General features: G+C 55.5%; 2 protein-coding genes and 1 long non-coding RNA gene across 3 annotated transcripts in view; 1 reads left to right on the top strand and 2 right to left on the bottom strand.

Moving 5' to 3' along the window:
• Positions 1 to 16513, top strand: part of LOC145529707 (uncharacterized) — a 1704434-nt gene that overhangs the window by 1656183 nt on the left and 31738 nt on the right. The window contains exons 209-211 of the long non-coding RNA XR_014071296.1: positions 203 to 314; positions 7846 to 7957; positions 15487 to 15598. This is a non-coding gene — a long non-coding RNA (uncharacterized LOC145529707). The remainder of the gene's footprint in view (positions 1 to 202; positions 315 to 7845; positions 7958 to 15486; positions 15599 to 16513) is intronic.
• Positions 2355 to 4163, bottom strand: LOC145529614 (uncharacterized). Its single transcript, XM_081550207.1, has 3 exons — positions 3970 to 4163; positions 3258 to 3570; positions 2355 to 3007 (listed from the first exon to the last, which is right to left on the bottom strand). Exons 1-3 carry the CDS (start codon positions 4102 to 4104, stop codon positions 2379 to 2381), a joined length of 1077 nt encoding a protein of 358 aa, XP_081406333.1. The 5' UTR covers positions 4105 to 4163; the 3' UTR covers positions 2355 to 2378.
• On the bottom strand, positions 9998 to 11782 carry LOC145529696 (uncharacterized). The gene is made up of 3 exons (XM_081550301.1): positions 11613 to 11782; positions 10901 to 11213; positions 9998 to 10650 (listed from the first exon to the last, which is right to left on the bottom strand). Exons 1-3 carry the CDS (start codon positions 11745 to 11747, stop codon positions 10022 to 10024), a joined length of 1077 nt encoding a protein of 358 aa, XP_081406427.1. The 5' UTR covers positions 11748 to 11782; the 3' UTR covers positions 9998 to 10021.

A 16513-nucleotide genomic window follows, 5' to 3' on the forward strand; every position in this document is an offset into this window, starting at 1 on the left:
CCCTGGCCACTGTGATTGGCTCCGGACTGGGGCAGTGCCCAATCGGGGCCCAGGGCCGGGCCTCACGTTGGAAGCCAGGGGAAGACGAGCTCTCGTCCTGCTGGGGTAGGGGAAGGGGTGGGGCCGGGGGAGGTCAGGCTCCAGCAGTGGGAGGGGCTTGAGGTCCGCCTGCGGCAGTTGGTGACCTTCCTGCTCCCCTCAGGGCAGAGCCGCCGGCCTGAGAATGAGGGCGCTGCTGAGCCCAGGGGCTGGGATGGCCCGTTGCTGCTGTGGTCCCAGAGCTCCACCCGAGACCTGACGGAGGCCGTCTGCCCGTGAGTCCTCTCCCGCTTGTCTGTCAGCTTGTTTGAACCATGCTGGGTTTTCTGCCCAGCCGGCTAAGGGGAGTCCCTGGAAATGCAAGGGTGTGGGTTTTGGCAGACTTCAGGGAAGACATGCCAGATGAGCCTGGGAGACTCCAGCTTAATCTGGATTCAGGAGATATCTCTTCGGGCCAGCTAGTAATTGTAGGATAAGCCTAATGAGTCTTCACAGGATGAAGAGAGTAACGTGCCAAGGTAGCAATCGATGTCCTCATTCGAGAGGATGATGAAGCTGGTGCTCAGAGAAGGGGGGAACTTGGCCACAGCAAGGAGGTGTGCACCCAGACGGATCCCCCAGATCCGGCCATTTGAGCTCAGGGAGGCCACTGGTGTGGCTTGTCCCTGTGGCAGGGGCCGAGGCACGCAGCCCACCCTGATTCCTGCGGGGGCCTGACTTGGGAAGTGCCATCTGGTAGCTTTGAGACTCACCAAACCAAATTGCACTGGAGAGAGGAAGGACACCTTCCTTCATCCACCCCCCACCCCCGCCGGATTCCCACATACCCTGACCCCTTTCTCTGGATTTCGGAGCCCTTTCCAGAGTCCCGCTCATATGACCTCATTCGAAGTGCACTGTGGACGAGCTGCCATCTGCAGCTGCTACCACAGCAGCCAAGGGCTTTAGCTCCCGAGTACCTCCCTTCCTTTGGAACTTGGGGGCCCTCTACTCCCCACTTGCACACCACAGACCTTTGCTGAGGATTGTGGGGACCCTCACTCAGTTTGCAGCACGTTGTAGCCATCCCTGTCCTCTCAATACCTCCCTTGCAACTCAGCTTGTGAGCTCCTTTGGAGCAGCGTGGCCCACCTGGCTGCAACGGCAGAGACACAGCTGACAGTGAAACAACAGCTTCGATCTGACAGCCGGAAAGCTCTGTCAAAAGGGACCTCCCTCTTCACACCGTAGAGGCTGTAGGAGCCGCCAGGGTTTGGGAACCAGTGCTGGGGCCAAAATGACTCCACAGCTGTTTTCCTTCCTGGGGAGGGTTCTGGCTCGAGTGGGAATGGCTCAAGTCTCCTAAGGTTCTGAAAGCCCACTGTGTGCAGATTCACGGTACACAGAGAGGAGAAGGTGGAGTCCTGCCCTGGAGGTGGTCACAGCTCACGGATGAGCCAGGCAGGCAGGCAGGCAGGCAGGGCATGAGAACACCTGAGCTGCCTTCATGAGTGAGTGGTGTGGGGGCAGAGGAAGAGAAGCCGGTCTGCTCCCTCATGTGGTGCCCAGGGCAGGTTGTCCCCAGAGGAAACCCTTACGACGGTGAGGACTCTCACTGCTGTTTCCCAAGGGGTTCCGTCGGTGCGTGTCTTCCCCGGAGCGGTCAGGCCGTCTCTAAAGTACACTGGCCATGGGCATTGCCTCTCCTTGGAACTTCCCATGTGTTTCTCTTTTGTATGGAACAGTGATTTTTCTAGAGGGGTTCTGGGCCACAAGGTTGTTGGGTCATTTGCTAGCCTTCTGTCGTGAAGAACGCTTTCCTGGGCGTTGGGGTGGTTTGTTGTTCCAGCTCCCTTTCTTGGCTTCTTTTGGGAGCTGGTGCAACAAGAGGAGCTCAGCCTCTGCCTTCTGGCTGAGATGTCACCCTTCAAACAGCAATGCCTGCCTGGAGATAATGATGGCATTTGCCAAAAGGGCTTCGTTTGGCACATGATATCTTGAAAGGACGTACACCGTCCTTTCAGCTATCAAAGGCTAGTTCAAATGACATAAAAATGAGAACTCTCCAATGGAGTCTTACAGTAGGTGGAGAGTCCGAAAAAAACTCCTTCAGTCATCTCACTGAGAGTCATTGATTGGGGACACCAAGAATATAGGAAGGAATGCAGAAAGAAAAGATGAAATTGTGGTCAGGATCGGGGGGAGGGATGAACAGGGCCTGCTTGCCTTGAACCCAGGCTTTGTTGGCGGGTGGGGCATAAAGATCGAACGGGTCTGAAACTACAGAGTGGTGATGGTAACACCGTATCACCAGAGTTACACAACAGTGTCCCAAATTGCAACAATGATGAAAAAGTTTACTAATCCCAACTTAACCAACAAAAATAGACGAAACCATACAAAAAGTAAAACATCACCAGAAAGGTGGAAACAAACCAAATGCAAAGCAGCTCAGGGGAAAGGAACTCCATGTCCCCTGGGGGCAGACCGAGTTGCCGGCGTCCACGGTGAGCAGACAGGGATGGAGGCTGCAGAGCCGACCGCTCCCCTGGACATGGTGTTTCCGGCAAGGGCTCTGGGTCTCTGTCCAGAGCGGGGGCTCGTTCTTCCTGCAGGGGCGGGTGAGTCATCGTCGGCGTCTGGGTGTTGCGCGGGAGCCAGGGCAGGCTCTCCCTGCCGAGGCGGTGACTCCTCCTCTGCCTCGGGTTCTCCTGCCAAAGCCCGAGCAGGTACAGGTGCACGTGGAGGTGGAGGTTCTGGCTGAGGGGGTGGGACATCAGTGCCTGGGGCTGGGGGTCCTGCAGGCACGGAAATCCGATCTGCCCGGTGTGCTGGCCAGTACCCAGCTGGCCTGGTGTCTCTGCGAGGGCAAGGCTCGGTTCTCCATCTGCCCTCGGTGGATCCCTGGGTCCTGCACCTGGAGCCACCACCTCTGTAGGCACAGGTCTGGGAAGTGGAGCCTGTTTCCAGTTGGAGGCCAGTGCTAGAGCTGGGGGAGAAGCAAAGTTTGCCCACAGACCAGCCTTGGCATGTGCGTATCCCGGGACAGAAAGCTTCCAAGAGATTCCGAAAGAATACCCAGGGTTGGATGTCTTTTGGGACTGAAGTGTGCAAGATGGGGGTGGGGGTGTGAGGCCAGCGCTTGCTGCAGGCCCAGCAGCATCTTTCGGGGACTCGTCCCTGTGTAGCTCAGCACCCCCTCCCCACACACTCCCGTGCACCAGCCCCAGCGTCCTTACCTCTGTGCTCTGGCGTGCTGGGCTCCAGGTCCTCCTGCTGCCTCAGAGGCCGGGGTTCTCGGGACTCTGGGTCGGAGCCGGGTGTGCTGAGCTCCGTGGCAGCCTCAGACTGGGCCGCCGGGTGTATCCTGGGCGGTGTCTCGGCAGCAGGCCTTCCCCGCCTCCGCTTCGCCCCCGGTGGGGCTGATGCCTCCGTGGGCACGCTCACCTGGAGCCTGCACTGGGCCTCACGGGCGGGGGGTTGGTGCTCCGACCCCTCCCTCCGGGAGGTGGACGGGGTGTCCCCGTCCTCGGCCTCATCACGTGGGAAGCTCTGCAACGACAGTGACCGTCAGCCAGCCGTGCTGGGAGTTTTCCGAGCTGGGCCTGGCCAGTGGAGCCGCTGCTTCTGCCTGCTCGAACTTCTCTTCCCAGAAGGGTCAGAGACGTGTGTCTGCTCAGATCCCCACCCGGGAGGAAAGAGACCCACCTGAGGGTGTGAGGTCAGCCTGGGCGGCCGGCCCTGCCCGCACTGTTCCCATCCCAGCCAGCCTGATCTCCCCTGGGGTGTGGACACAACTTGTCCGCAGGCTTCTGACCCCACATCCGCCTGGGCTTCCTTGAGGGAGACACACCCCGAGAAACCCGCATCCACACACACAGGCAAAGGACCCGGTGTTTCCGGGTGGCATGGGAGAGGTGGCCTGGCCCGGCCTGGGGCTCCCCGTGTTACCTTTCTGTTTCTCCGGGCAGAGGGCCAGAGGCCTCTCGGGGGTGCCCTGAGCCAACGTCGACAGGGTGCCCACGCACACTGCCTGTGAGCTCTCCTGAGGCCCCGGCCTCTGGGCAGGGGCAAACAGCAGAACATCCTGGCAGCAAGAGATCTGGCTGGGGGCTCCTCTCCGCTCTGGAGGCCTGGATACCCGGGTTGCGGGTTCTGTTGGGTTCTGTTGCCGGCAGGTGACATCATTTCCTGGGGTTCGTGCTGAGGTCCCTTCCCCAAAACTTCCCAAGGGAATCTCTGGGTTTCTGACTGCTCGACCACCCCCCTTAGGCCATGTGCAGGCACATTGACAGCCACACAGCCCAGCCCACAGCCCTGGGGAGGCCTGGGTGCAGCCAGGGCCTGAGCTCCGAGGACCCCGCTGCTCTCAGACCAGGCTCCTTCTTCTCATAAGTGGTGTGGCCCTGGACAAGCATATGCCCCTCAGGGTTTCCCCAGTCTCTCCATCTGCAGAGTGGGGGTCATTCTCCCATCTGTTTCCTAGGTCTGTCGGCCTACGAGCAGCTCCATGCCTCTCCACCTGGGGCCGATATCACGTGGAGCTTGTGCGCTGAGACTTCAGAAAGAAAGACTCCATCCAGGGCTGACACAGCACAGAATGGGGCAGAACGAGGCCTGGATGCGCCGTGGTACCCAGGAAAAGGCACTGCCCCTCCTGACTGTTTTGAGACCCCACATCCAAGTTGGAGGCCCGAAAGGAAGACTCGAAGGTCTCCCTCTCTTATAGAAAAGAGTAGCCAACTTTCTGGTCCTCTGTTTCCATTGAGATTCTGTTCAAGTGTCCCAGCTCGGCTTCTGCGGGTGGCTGAGCTTCTAATGGCTCCCTGCGTTCTTGTCTTTTCCTCTCCAAACCTTCCGTCCTTTTCCCCCTTCTGGGGTGGATGGGCGCTGTCATTGCTTCTACCTTCGAGACAGATTGATGAAAAGTCTGGACCATCGACTCCTTTCCTCTCTTTGGTTCCGTGTCTCTCTCTGGCTGTGTCCCTCTCTTTTCCTTTCTCGATTCAGTCTGTGTCTTCCTCTTTCTCTCTCGTGTGTGGATGGATGGATGCTAGGAATGCACATGTATATGATTAGATGAGGGTTATGTTTTAGGGATGGGTTAGAGGGAGAGAAAGGCTTTAGGTCGGAGTTGGTCATGGGGGAAGGGTCAAGGGTGGTGGTGGTGTTTCTTGGAATCTGAGTGCTGTGCATTCTTCGTCTCTTTCCATATGAACCCCTTCTCAGATACACCACTTGCAAGGAGTCTCTCATGTTCCGTTTCCTATCTTTTGCATCTGTGAATGCTTAGCTTCTCTGTTGTGAAGAGGTTCCATTGGATGGAAACCCATTGGTGTACTTCGTTTCCCTCTTTCCCTTACTTGAAGAGACGCATTTCTACCTCCGCCCAGCAAATGGCAAGGAGACTCTGATGTTAAGGAGCCTTTGACCTACGCTTCTTTCTAGCTATCTCATGACATCAGTCTTTAGGGTGAGGTTTTTCCCCGATATTGAGGTGGTGTGAGATCAAAACCAATAGCGTTCTTCAGATGTAGCTGTCTGGTTTTCCCATGGCCATTTATTGAAGAGGCTTTCTTGTTCCCATTTGGATATTCTCCCCTTCTGTGTCAGAGATGAGTTGACCATGGATGCCGGGGTTTGTTTCTGGACCCTCAACTTTATTCCATCGATCTGGATCTGTGTGTGTTGTTGTATTCCCAATAGCATACTGTCCTGCTGCTGCCGCTGCGGCTAAGTCACTTCAGTCGTGTCTGACTCTGCGCGACCCCATGGCCTGCAGCCTACCAGGCTCCTCCGTCCAGGGCATTTTCCAGGCAAGAGTACTGGCGTGGGTCGCCATCGCCTTCTCCGATACGCTCCTGAGGATCCTAGTTTGGTCGTCTAATTTCCTTTCACACAACCTTGGATGTCCGTATCGGGGCTTTTTCGTCGGATTGTATTGACAATTTAGGCTCTTTTCTGTTTCCGTAACCCCTTTTGCAATTCTTTGTTCGGTGCGACAATGCATTGGCATTTTGGGAGGAATAGCATCCAAGCTGTGGATTGCCTTGTGGGGCTGTGACATCATTTTCCCAATAGGAATTCTTTCAAGCCCTGAGCACAGCTTCTCTTTCCAGTGATTGGTGTGGGCTTGATCTTCCTTCTTCCATCTCTCGCCGTTTTGTGAGAACAGGTCCTTCCTTCCCTTCTGGGTTAGATGGACTCGTGGGTATCACTTCAGTGAATGGCATTGTCAGTGGGGGTGATAATTCCCTTCTCATTGGAAGACTTTGCTGTGAGTATTAGAAATGCAAGTGATTTCTCTTCCCCTTCCTCCCTGTCCATCTCTCAGAGCCACCGGGAAACAGAGGCCTCATCCAGGGTCACACAGGCCTGAGGGAGTGCAACTAGACTGTTGTTTCTTCAGGCCCTCCGTGCTGGACATCATCCGGGATACTCTGTGTGTGTCTTCCTCAGTCTGGTGTCCCTTCAGACCTTTCCCTAGTTTTCACAGGCTTGTTGTGTTGGTGTTCTTTGTCTGTTTGGAGACACATCCTTGAGAAGCTTTGTGTTTCCACTCATTCGTCTCGCGATGTATGACCTGTCTTTTGCTTTTGTAATGAGGTCTTTCCCACAGTAGATATCTTTGATTTTGCAAAGTCCACTGTATTCTCTGGGTTGTTTTGTGGACTGCCTTTTAGTTTTGTGTGTGAAGACTCAAAGCACGTGTCCGGTTTCTGCTCATTGTTCTTCTAGATTTGTGACAAGTTTTCATGGAAACTTTGTCTAGGGATAACTGGAAGTGAACTCGGTGTAAGGTGTCAAGTCTCCATCTCCATTCATGTCATGCCCTGCAGTTTCCAATTCCCTGTTCCTGAGTGGTTTTGGAGACCTTGTGGGAAGTTTGGTTGCATGGGAGTTTGCATTTCCACCTTGAGTAGATTCCCACTGTTCTGCCCTCAGGGACACTGTCAAGGGGGAGTGAGGAGCAGCCTGCACTTCCAGCAGTGACCACACGGTGGGGCGAGTGCTGCTCTCCCCTCTGGGAGCCCCAGGCCACAGGCATCCCAGTGAGGAGCCAGCTCTGTGCTCGGCTGAAAGGAGTTAGACTCTCAGGAGCCTCTGAGCCCTTGCCTTTGGATCACCCAGGGTGGGCATTTACTGTGACAGAAAAAAATTGCCCTGAATTCCATGGACGGAAGAGCCTGGCTGTGTAGAGTTCGTGAGTTGCCGTGAATCAGACACAACTGAGGACACAAAAACTCAATAGACTAAAACACTTTTGGGGGGTGGGGGGAGTGAAAGGGGGTGATGTGGGGTTTTTTTGTGGTATATAATAGCCAAGGGAAATCTAGTTTAAACCTAAATTCACATAGATGGGAAAGGTATAGCTCTCCGTCACCCTATTAAAAAAAAAAAAAAACTACTTAACTTTTCTGAAAGTTTATTTAGTAGCTTCCTTGAGCAGTTCATTGTGAAGCATTTTTTTTTTTTTTTCTGTGACATCGGCCTCATTAAAAAGTACGGTTTGCCTTTACTGGATAATTTTGTTCATTGGTTTGTTAGGGAATCTTGGTAATATTTGAGTTTCCTGGGGAGCATGGTCACATGACCTGGCCCTGGCCAATCGGTGCGTTCCACCTCCCTGGCCACTGTGATTGGCTCCGGACTGGGGCAGTGCCCAATCGGGGCCCAGGGCCGGGCCTCACGTTGGAAGCCAGGGGAAGACGAGCTCTCGTCCTGCTGGGGTAGGGGAAGGGGTGGGGCCGGGGGAGGTCAGGCTCCAGCAGTGGGAGGGGCTTGAGGTCCGCCTGCGGCAGTTGGTGACCTTCCTGCTCCCCTCAGGGCAGAGCCGCCGGCCTGAGAATGAGGGCGCTGCTGAGCCCAGGGGCTGGGATGGCCCGTTGCTGCTGTGGTCCCAGAGCTCCACCCGAGACCTGACGGAGGCCGTCTGCCCGTGAGTCCTCTCCCGCTTGTCTGTCAGCTTGTTTGAACCATGCTGGGTTTTCTGCCCAGCCGGCTAAGGGGAGTCCCTGGAAATGCAAGGGTGTGGGTTTTGGCAGACTTCAGGGAAGACATGCCAGATGAGCCTGGGAGACTCCAGCTTAATCTGGATTCAGGAGATATCTCTTCGGGCCAGCTAGTAATTGTAGGATAAGCCTAATGAGTCTTCACAGGATGAAGAGAGTAACGTGCCAAGGTAGCAATCGATGTCCTCATTCGAGAGGATGATGAAGCTGGTGCTCAGAGAAGGGGGGAACTTGGCCACAGCAAGGAGGTGTGCACCCAGACGGATCCCCCAGATCCGGCCATTTGAGCTCAGGGAGGCCACTGGTGTGGCTTGTCCCTGTGGCAGGGGCCGAGGCACGCAGCCCACCCTGATTCCTGCGGGGGCCTGACTTGGGAAGTGCCATCTGGTAGCTTTGAGACTCACCAAACCAAATTGCACTGGAGAGAGGAAGGACACCTTCCTTCATCCACCCCCCACCCCCGCCGGATTCCCACATACCCTGACCCCTTTCTCTGGATTTCGGAGCCCTTTCCAGAGTCCCGCTCATATGACCTCATTCGAAGTGCACTGTGGACGAGCTGCCATCTGCAGCTGCTACCACAGCAGCCAAGGGCTTTATCTCCCGAGTACCTCCCTTCCTTTGGAACTTGGGGGCCCTCTACTCCCCACTTGCACACCACAGACCTTTGCTGAGGATTGTGGGGACCCTCACTCAGTTTGCAGCACGTTGTAGCCATCCCTGTCCTCTCAATACCTCCCTTGCAACTCAGCTTGTGAGCTCCTTTGGAGCAGCGTGGCCCACCTGGCTGCAACGGCAGAGACACAGCTGACAGTGAAACAACAGCTTCGATCTGACAGCCGGAAAGCTCTGTCAAAAGGGACCTCCCTCTTCACACCGTAGAGGCTGTAGGAGCCGCCAGGGTTTGGGAACCAGTGCTGGGGCCAAAATGACTCCACAGCTGTTTTCCTTCCTGGGGAGGGTTCTGGCTCGAGTGGGAATGGCTCAAGTCTCCTAAGGTTCTGAAAGCCCACTGTGTGCAGATTCACGGTACACAGAGAGGAGAAGGTGGAGTCCTGCCCTGGAGGTGGTCACAGCTCACGGATGAGCCAGGCAGGCAGGCAGGCAGGCAGGGCATGAGAACACCTGAGCTGCCTTCATGAGTGAGTGGTGTGGGGGCAGAGGAAGAGAAGCCGGTCTGCTCCCTCATGTGGTGCCCAGGGCAGGTTGTCCCCAGAGGAAACCCTTACGACGGTGAGGACTCTCACTGCTGTTTCCCAAGGGGTTCCGTCGGTGCGTGTCTTCCCCGGAGCGGTCAGGCCGTCTCTAAAGTACACTGGCCATGGGCATTGCCTCTCCTTGGAACTTCCCATGTGTTTCTCTTTTGTATGGAACAGTGATTTTTCTAGAGGGGTTCTGGGCCACAAGGTTGTTGGGTCATTTGCTAGCCTTCTGTCGTGAAGAACGCTTTCCTGGGCGTTGGGGTGGTTTGTTGTTCCAGCTCCCTTTCTTGGCTTCTTTTGGGAGCTGGTGCAACAAGAGGAGCTCAGCCTCTGCCTTCTGGCTGAGATGTCACCCTTCAAACAGCAATGCCTGCCTGGAGATAATGATGGCATTTGCCAAAAGGGCTTCGTTTGGCACATGATATCTTGAAAGGACGTACACCGTCCTTTCAGCTATCAAAGGCTAGTTCAAATGACATAAAAATGAGAACTCTCCAATGGAGTCTTACAGTAGGTGGAGAGTCCGAAAAAAACTCCTTCAGTCATCTCACTGAGAGTCATTGATTGGGGACACCAAGAATATAGGAAGGAATGCAGAAAGAAAAGATGAAATTGTGGTCAGGATCGGGGGGAGGGATGAACAGGGCCTGCTTGCCTTGAACCCAGGCTTTGTTGGCGGGTGGGGCATAAAGATCGAACGGGTCTGAAACTACAGAGTGGTGATGGTAACACCGTATCACCAGAGTTACACAACAGTGTCCCAAATTGCAACAATGATGAAAAAGTTTACTAATCCCAACTTAACCAACAAAAATAGACGAAACCATACAAAAAGTAAAACATCACCAGCAAGGTGGAAACAAACCAAATGCAAAGCAGCTCAGGGGAAAGGAACTCCATGTCCCCTGGGGGCAGACCGAGTTGCCGGCGTCCACGGTGAGCAGACAGGGATGGAGGCTGCAGAGCCGACCGCTCCCCTGGACATGGTGTTTCCGGCAAGGGCTCTGGGTCTCTGTCCAGAGCGGGGGCTCGTTCTTCCTGCAGGGGCGGGTGAGTCATCGTCGGCGTCTGGGTGTTGCGCGGGAGCCAGGGCAGGCTCTCCCTGCCGAGGCGGTGACTCCTCCTCTGCCTCGGGTTCTCCTGCCAAAGCCCGAGCAGGTACAGGTGCACGTGGAGGTGGAGGTTCTGGCTGAGGGGGTGGGACATCAGTGCCTGGGGCTGGGGGTCCTGCAGGCACGGAAATCCGATCTGCCCGGTGTGCTGGCCAGTACCCAGCTGGCCTGGTGTCTCTGCGAGGGCAAGGCTCGGTTCTCCATCTGCCCTCGGTGGATCCCTGGGTCCTGCACCTGGAGCCACCACCTCTGTAGGCACAGGTCTGGGAAGTGGAGCCTGGTTCCAGTTGGAGGCCAGTGCTAGAGCTGGGGGAGAAGCAAAGTTTGCCCACAGACCAGCCTTGGCATGTGCGTATCCCGGGACAGAAAGCTTCCAAGAGATTCCGAAAGAATACCCAGGGTTGGATGTCTTTTGGGACTGAAGTGTGCAAGATGGGGGTGGGGGTGTGAGGCCAGCGCTTGCTGCAGGCCCAGCAGCATCTTTCGGGGACTCGTCCCTGTGTAGCTCAGCACCCCCTCCCCACACACTCCCGTGCACCAGCCCCAGCGTCCTTACCTCTGTGCTCTGGCGTGCTGGGCTCCAGGTCCTCCTGCTGCCTCAGAGGCCGGGGTTCTCGGGACTCTGGGTCGGAGCCGGGTGTGCTGAGCTCCGTGGCAGCCTCAGACTGGGCCGCCGGGTGTATCCTGGGCGGTGTCTCGGCAGCAGGCCTTCCCCGCCTCCGCTTCGCCCCCGGTGGGGCTGATGCCTCCGTGGGCACGCTCACCTGGAGCCTGCACTGGGCCTCACGGGCGGGGGGTTGGTGCTCCGACCCCTCCCTCCGGGAGGTGGACGGGGTGTCCCCGTCCTCGGCCTCATCACGTGGGAAGCTCTGCAACGACAGTGACCGTCAGCCAGCCGTGCTGGGAGTTTTCCGAGCTGGGCCTGGCCAGTGGAGCCGCTGCTTCTGCCTGCTCGAACTTCTCTTCCCAGAAGGGTCAGAGACGTGTGTCTGCTCAGATCCCCACCCGGGAGGAAAGAGACCCACCTGAGGGTGTGAGGTCAGCCTGGGCGGCCGGCCCTGCCCGCACTGTTCCCATCCCAGCCAGCCTGATCTCCCCTGGGGTGTGGACACAACTTGTCCGCAGGCTTCTGACCCCACATCCGCCTGGACTTCCTTGAGGGAGACACACCCCGAGAAACCCGCATCCACACACACAGGCAAAGGACCCGGTGTTTCCGGGTGGCATGGGAGAGGTGGCCTGGCCCGGCCTGGGGCTCCCCGTGTTACCTTTCTGTTTCTCCGGGCAGAGGGCCAGAGGCCTCTCGGGGGTGCCCTGAGCCAACGTCGACAGGGTGCCCACGCACACTGCCTGTGAGCTCTCCTGAGGCCCCGGCCTCTGGGCAGGGGCAAACAGCAGAACATCCTGGCAGCAAGAGATCTGGCTGGGGGCTCCTCTCCGCTCTGGAGGCCTGGATACCCGGGTTGCGGGTTCTGTTGGGTTCTGTTGCCGGCAGGTGACATCATTTCCTGGGGTTCGTGCTGAGGTCCCTTCCCCAAAACTTCCCAAGGGAATCTCTGGGTTTCTGACTGCTCGACCACCCCCCTTAGGCCATGTGCAGGCACATTGACAGCCACACAGCCCAGCCCACAGCCCTGGGGAGGCCTGGGTGCAGCCAGGGCCTGAGCTCCGAGGACCCCGCTGCTCTCAGACCAGGCTCCTTCTTCTCATAAGTGGTGTGGCCCTGGACAAGCATATGCCCCTCAGGGTTTCCCCAGTCTCTCCATCTGCAGAGTGGGGGTCATTCTCCCATCTGTTTCCTAGGTCTGTCGGCCTACGAGCAGCTCCATGCCTCTCCACCTGGGGCCGATATCACGTGGAGCTTGTGCGCTGAGACTTCAGAAAGAAAGACTCCATCCAGGGCTGACACAGCACAGAATGGGGCAGAACGAGGCCTGGATGCGCCGTGGTACCCAGGAAAAGGCACTGCCCCTCCTGACTGTTTTGAGACCCCACATCCAAGTTGGAGGCCCGAAAGGAAGACTCGAAGGTCTCCCTCTCTTATAGAAAAGAGTAGCCAACTTTCTGGTCCTCTGTTTCCATTGAGATTCTGTTCAAGTGTCCCAGCTCGGCTTCTGCGGGTGGCTGAGCTTCTAATGGCTCCCTGCGTTCTTGTCTTTTCCTCTCCAAACCTTCCGTCCTTTTCCCCCTTCTGGGGTGGATGGGCGCTGTCATTGCTTCTACCTTCGAGACAGATTGATGAAAAGTCTGGACCATCGACTCCTTTCCTCTCTTTGGTTCCGTGTCTCTCTCTGGCTGTGTCCCTCTCTTTTCCTTTCTCGATTCAGTCTGTGTCTTCCTCTTTCTCTCTCGTGTGTGGATGGATGGATGCTAGGAATGCACATGTATATGATTAGATGAGGGTTATGTTTTAGGGATGGGTTAGAGGGAGAGAAAGGCTTTAGGTCGGAGTTGGTCATGGGGGAAGGGTCAAGGGTGGTGGTGGTGTTTCTTGGAATCTGAGTGCTGTGCATTCTTCGTCTCTTTCCATATGAACCCCTTCTCAGATACACCACTTGCAAGGAGTCTCTCATGTTCCGTTTCCTATCTTTTGCATCTGTGAATGCTTAGCTTCTCTGTTGTGAAGAGGTTCCATTGGATGGAAACCCATTGGTGTACTTCGTTTCCCTCTTTCCCTTACTTGAAGAGACGCATTTCTACCTCCGCCCAGCAAATGGCAAGGAGACTCTGATGTTAAGGAGCCTTTGACCTACGCTTCTTTCTAGCTATCTCATGACATCAGTCTTTAGGGTGAGGTTTTTCCCCGATATTGAGGTGGTGTGAGATCAAAACCAATAGCGTTCTTCAGATGTAGCTGTCTGGTTTTCCCATGGCCATTTATTGAAGAGGCTTTCTTGTTCCCATTTGGATATTCTCCCCTTCTGTGTCAGAGATGAGTTGACCATGGATGCCGGGGTTTGTTTCTGGACCCTCAACTTTATTCCATCGATCTGGATCTGTGTGTGTTGTTGTATTCCCAATAGCATACTGTCCTGCTGCTGCCGCTGCGGCTAAGTCACTTCAGTCGTGTCTGACTCTGCGCGACCCCATGGCCTGCAGCCTACCAGGCTCCTCCGTCCAGGGCATTTTCCAGGCAAGAGTACTGGCGTGGGTCGCCATCGCCTTCTCCGATACGCTCCTGAGGATCCTAGTTTGGTCGTCTAATTTCCTTTCACACAACCTTGGATGTCCGTATCGGGGCTTTTTCGTCGGATTGTATTGACAATTTAGGCTCTTTTCTGTTTCCGTAACCCCTTTTGCAATTCTTTGTTCGGTGCGACAATGCATTGGCATTTTGGGAGGAATAGCATCCAAGCTGTGGATTGCCTTGTGGGGCTGTGACATCATTTTCCCAATAGGAATTCTTTCAAGCCCTGAGCACAGCTTCTCTTTCCAGTGATTGGTGTGGGCTTGATCTTCCTTCTTCCATCTCTCGCCGTTTTGTGAGAACAGGTCCTTCCTTCCCTTCTGGGTTAGATGGACTCGTGGGTATCACTTCAGTGCATGGCATTGTCAGTGGGGGTGATAATTCCCTTCTCATTGGAAGACTTTGCTGTGAGTATTAGAAATGCAAGTGATTTCTCTTCCCCTTCCTCCCTGTCCATCTCTCAGAGCCACCGGGAAACAGAGGCCTCATCCAGGGTCACACAGGCCTGAGGGAGTGCAACTAGACTGTTGTTTCTTCAGGCCCTCCGTGCTGGACATCATCCGGGATACTCTGTGTGTGTCTTCCTCAGTCTGGTGTCCCTTCAGACCTTTCCCTAGTTTTCACAGGCTTGTTGTGTTGGTGTTCTTTGTCTGTTTGGAGACACATCCTTGAGAAGCTTTGTGTTTCCACTCATTCGTCTCGCGATGTATGACCTGTCTTTTGCTTTTGTAATGAGGTCTTTCCCACAGTAGATATCTTTGATTTTGCAAAGTCCACTGTATTCTCTGGGTTGTTTTGTGGACTGCCTTTTAGTTTTGTGTGTGAAGACTCAAAGCACGTGTCCGGTTTCTGCTCATTGTTCTTCTAGATTTGTGACAAGTTTTCATGGAAACTTTGTCTAGGGATAACTGGAAGTGAACTCGGTGTAAGGTGTCAAGTCTCCATCTCCATTCATGTCATGCCCTGCAGTTTCCAATTCCCTGTTCCTGAGTGGTTTTGGAGACCTTGTGGGAAGTTTGGTTGCATGGGAGTTTGCATTTCCACCTTGAGTAGATTCCCACTGTTCTGCCCTCAGGGACACTGTCAAGGGGGAGTGAGGAGCAGCCTGCACTTCCAGCAGTGACCACACGGTGGGGCGAGTGCTGCTCTCCCCTCTGGGAGCCCCAGGCCACAGGCATCCCAGTGAGGAGCCAGCTCTGTGCTCGGCTGAAAGGAGTTAGACTCTCAGGAGCCTCTGAGCCCTTGCCTTTGGATCACCCAGGGTGGGCATTTACTGTGACAGAAAAAAATTGCCCTGAATTCCATGGACGGAAGAGCCTGGCTGTGTAGAGTTCGTGAGTTGCCGTGAATCAGACACAACTGAGGACACAAAAACTCAATAGACTAAAACACTTTTGGGGGGTGGGGGGAGTGAAAGGGGGTGATGTGGGGTTTTTTTGTCGTATATAATAGCCAAGGGAAATCTAGTTTAAACCTAAATTCACATAGATGGGAAAGGTATAGCTCTCCGTCACCCTATTTAAAAAAAAAAAAAACTACTTAACTTTTCTGAAAGTTTATTTAGTAGCTTCCTTGAGCAGTTCATTGTGAAGCATTTTTTTTTTTTTCTGTGACATCGGCCTCATTAAAAAGTACGGTTTGCCTTTACTGGATAATTTTGTTCATTGGTTTGTTAGGGAATCTTGGTAATATTTGAGTTTCCTGGGGAGCATGGTCACATGACCTGGCCCTGGCCAATCGGTGCGTTCCACCTCCCTGGCCACTGTGATTGGCTCCGGACTGGGGCAGTGCCCAATCGGGGCCCAGGGCCGGGCCTCACGTTGGAAGCCAGGGGAAGACGAGCTCTCGTCCTGCTGGGGTAGGGGAAGGGGTGGGGCCGGGGGAGGTCAGGCTCCAGCAGTGGGAGGGGCTTGAGGTCCGCCTGCGGCAGTTGGTGACCTTCCTGCTCCCCTCAGGGCAGAGCCGCCGGCCTGAGAATGAGGGCGCTGCTGAGCCCAGGGGCTGGGATGGCCCGTTGCTGCTGTGGTCCCAGAGCTCCACCCGAGACCTGACGGAGGCCGTCTGCCCGTGAGTCCTCTCCCGCTTGTCTGTCAGCTTGTTTGAACCATGCTGGGTTTTCTGCCCAGCCGGCTAAGGGGAGTCCCTGGAAATGCAAGGGTGTGGGTTTTGGCAGACTTCAGGGAAGACATGCCAGATGAGCCTGGGAGACTCCAGCTTAATCTGGATTCAGGAGATATCTCTTCGGGCCAGCTAGTAATTGTAGGATAAGCCTAATGAGTCTTCACAGGATGAAGAGAGTAACGTGCCAAGGTAGCAATCGATGTCCTCATTCGAGAGGATGATGAAGCTGGTGCTCAGAGAAGGGGGGAACTTGGCCACAGCAAGGAGGTGTGCACCCAGACGGAACCCCCAGATCCGGCCATTTGAGCTCAGGGAGGCCACTGGTGTGGCTTGTCCCTGTGGCAGGGGCCGAGGCACGCAGCCCACCCTGATTCCTGCGGGGGCCTGACTTGGGAAGTGCCATCTGGTAGCTTTGAGACTCACCAAACCAAATTGCACTGGAGAGAGGAAGGACACCTTCCTTCATCCACCCCCCACCCCCGCCGGATTCCCACATACCCTGACCCCTTTCTCTGGATTTCGGAGCCCTTTCCAGAGTCCCGCTCATATGACCTCATTCGAAGTGCACTGTGGACGAGCTGCCATCTGCAGCTGCTACCACAGCAGCCAAGGGCTTTATCTCCCGAGTACCTCCCTTCCTTTGGAACTTGGGGGCCCTCTACTCCCCACTTGCACACCACAGACCTTTGCTGAGGATTGTGGGGACCCTCACTCAGTTTGCAGCACGTTGTAGCCATCCCTGTCCTCTCAATACCTCCCTTGCAACTCAGCTTGTGAGCTCCTTTGGAGCAGCGTGGCCCACCTGGCTGCAACGGCAGAGACACAGCTGACAGTGAAACAACAGCTTCGATCTGACAGCCG

The sequence above is a fragment of the Giraffa tippelskirchi genome, chromosome 12 (genome assembly GCF_054371585.1).
Source record: "Giraffa tippelskirchi isolate mGirTip1 chromosome 12, T2T-mGirTip1v1.2.pri, whole genome shotgun sequence".
NCBI lineage: Eukaryota > Metazoa > Chordata > Mammalia > Artiodactyla > Giraffidae > Giraffa > Giraffa tippelskirchi.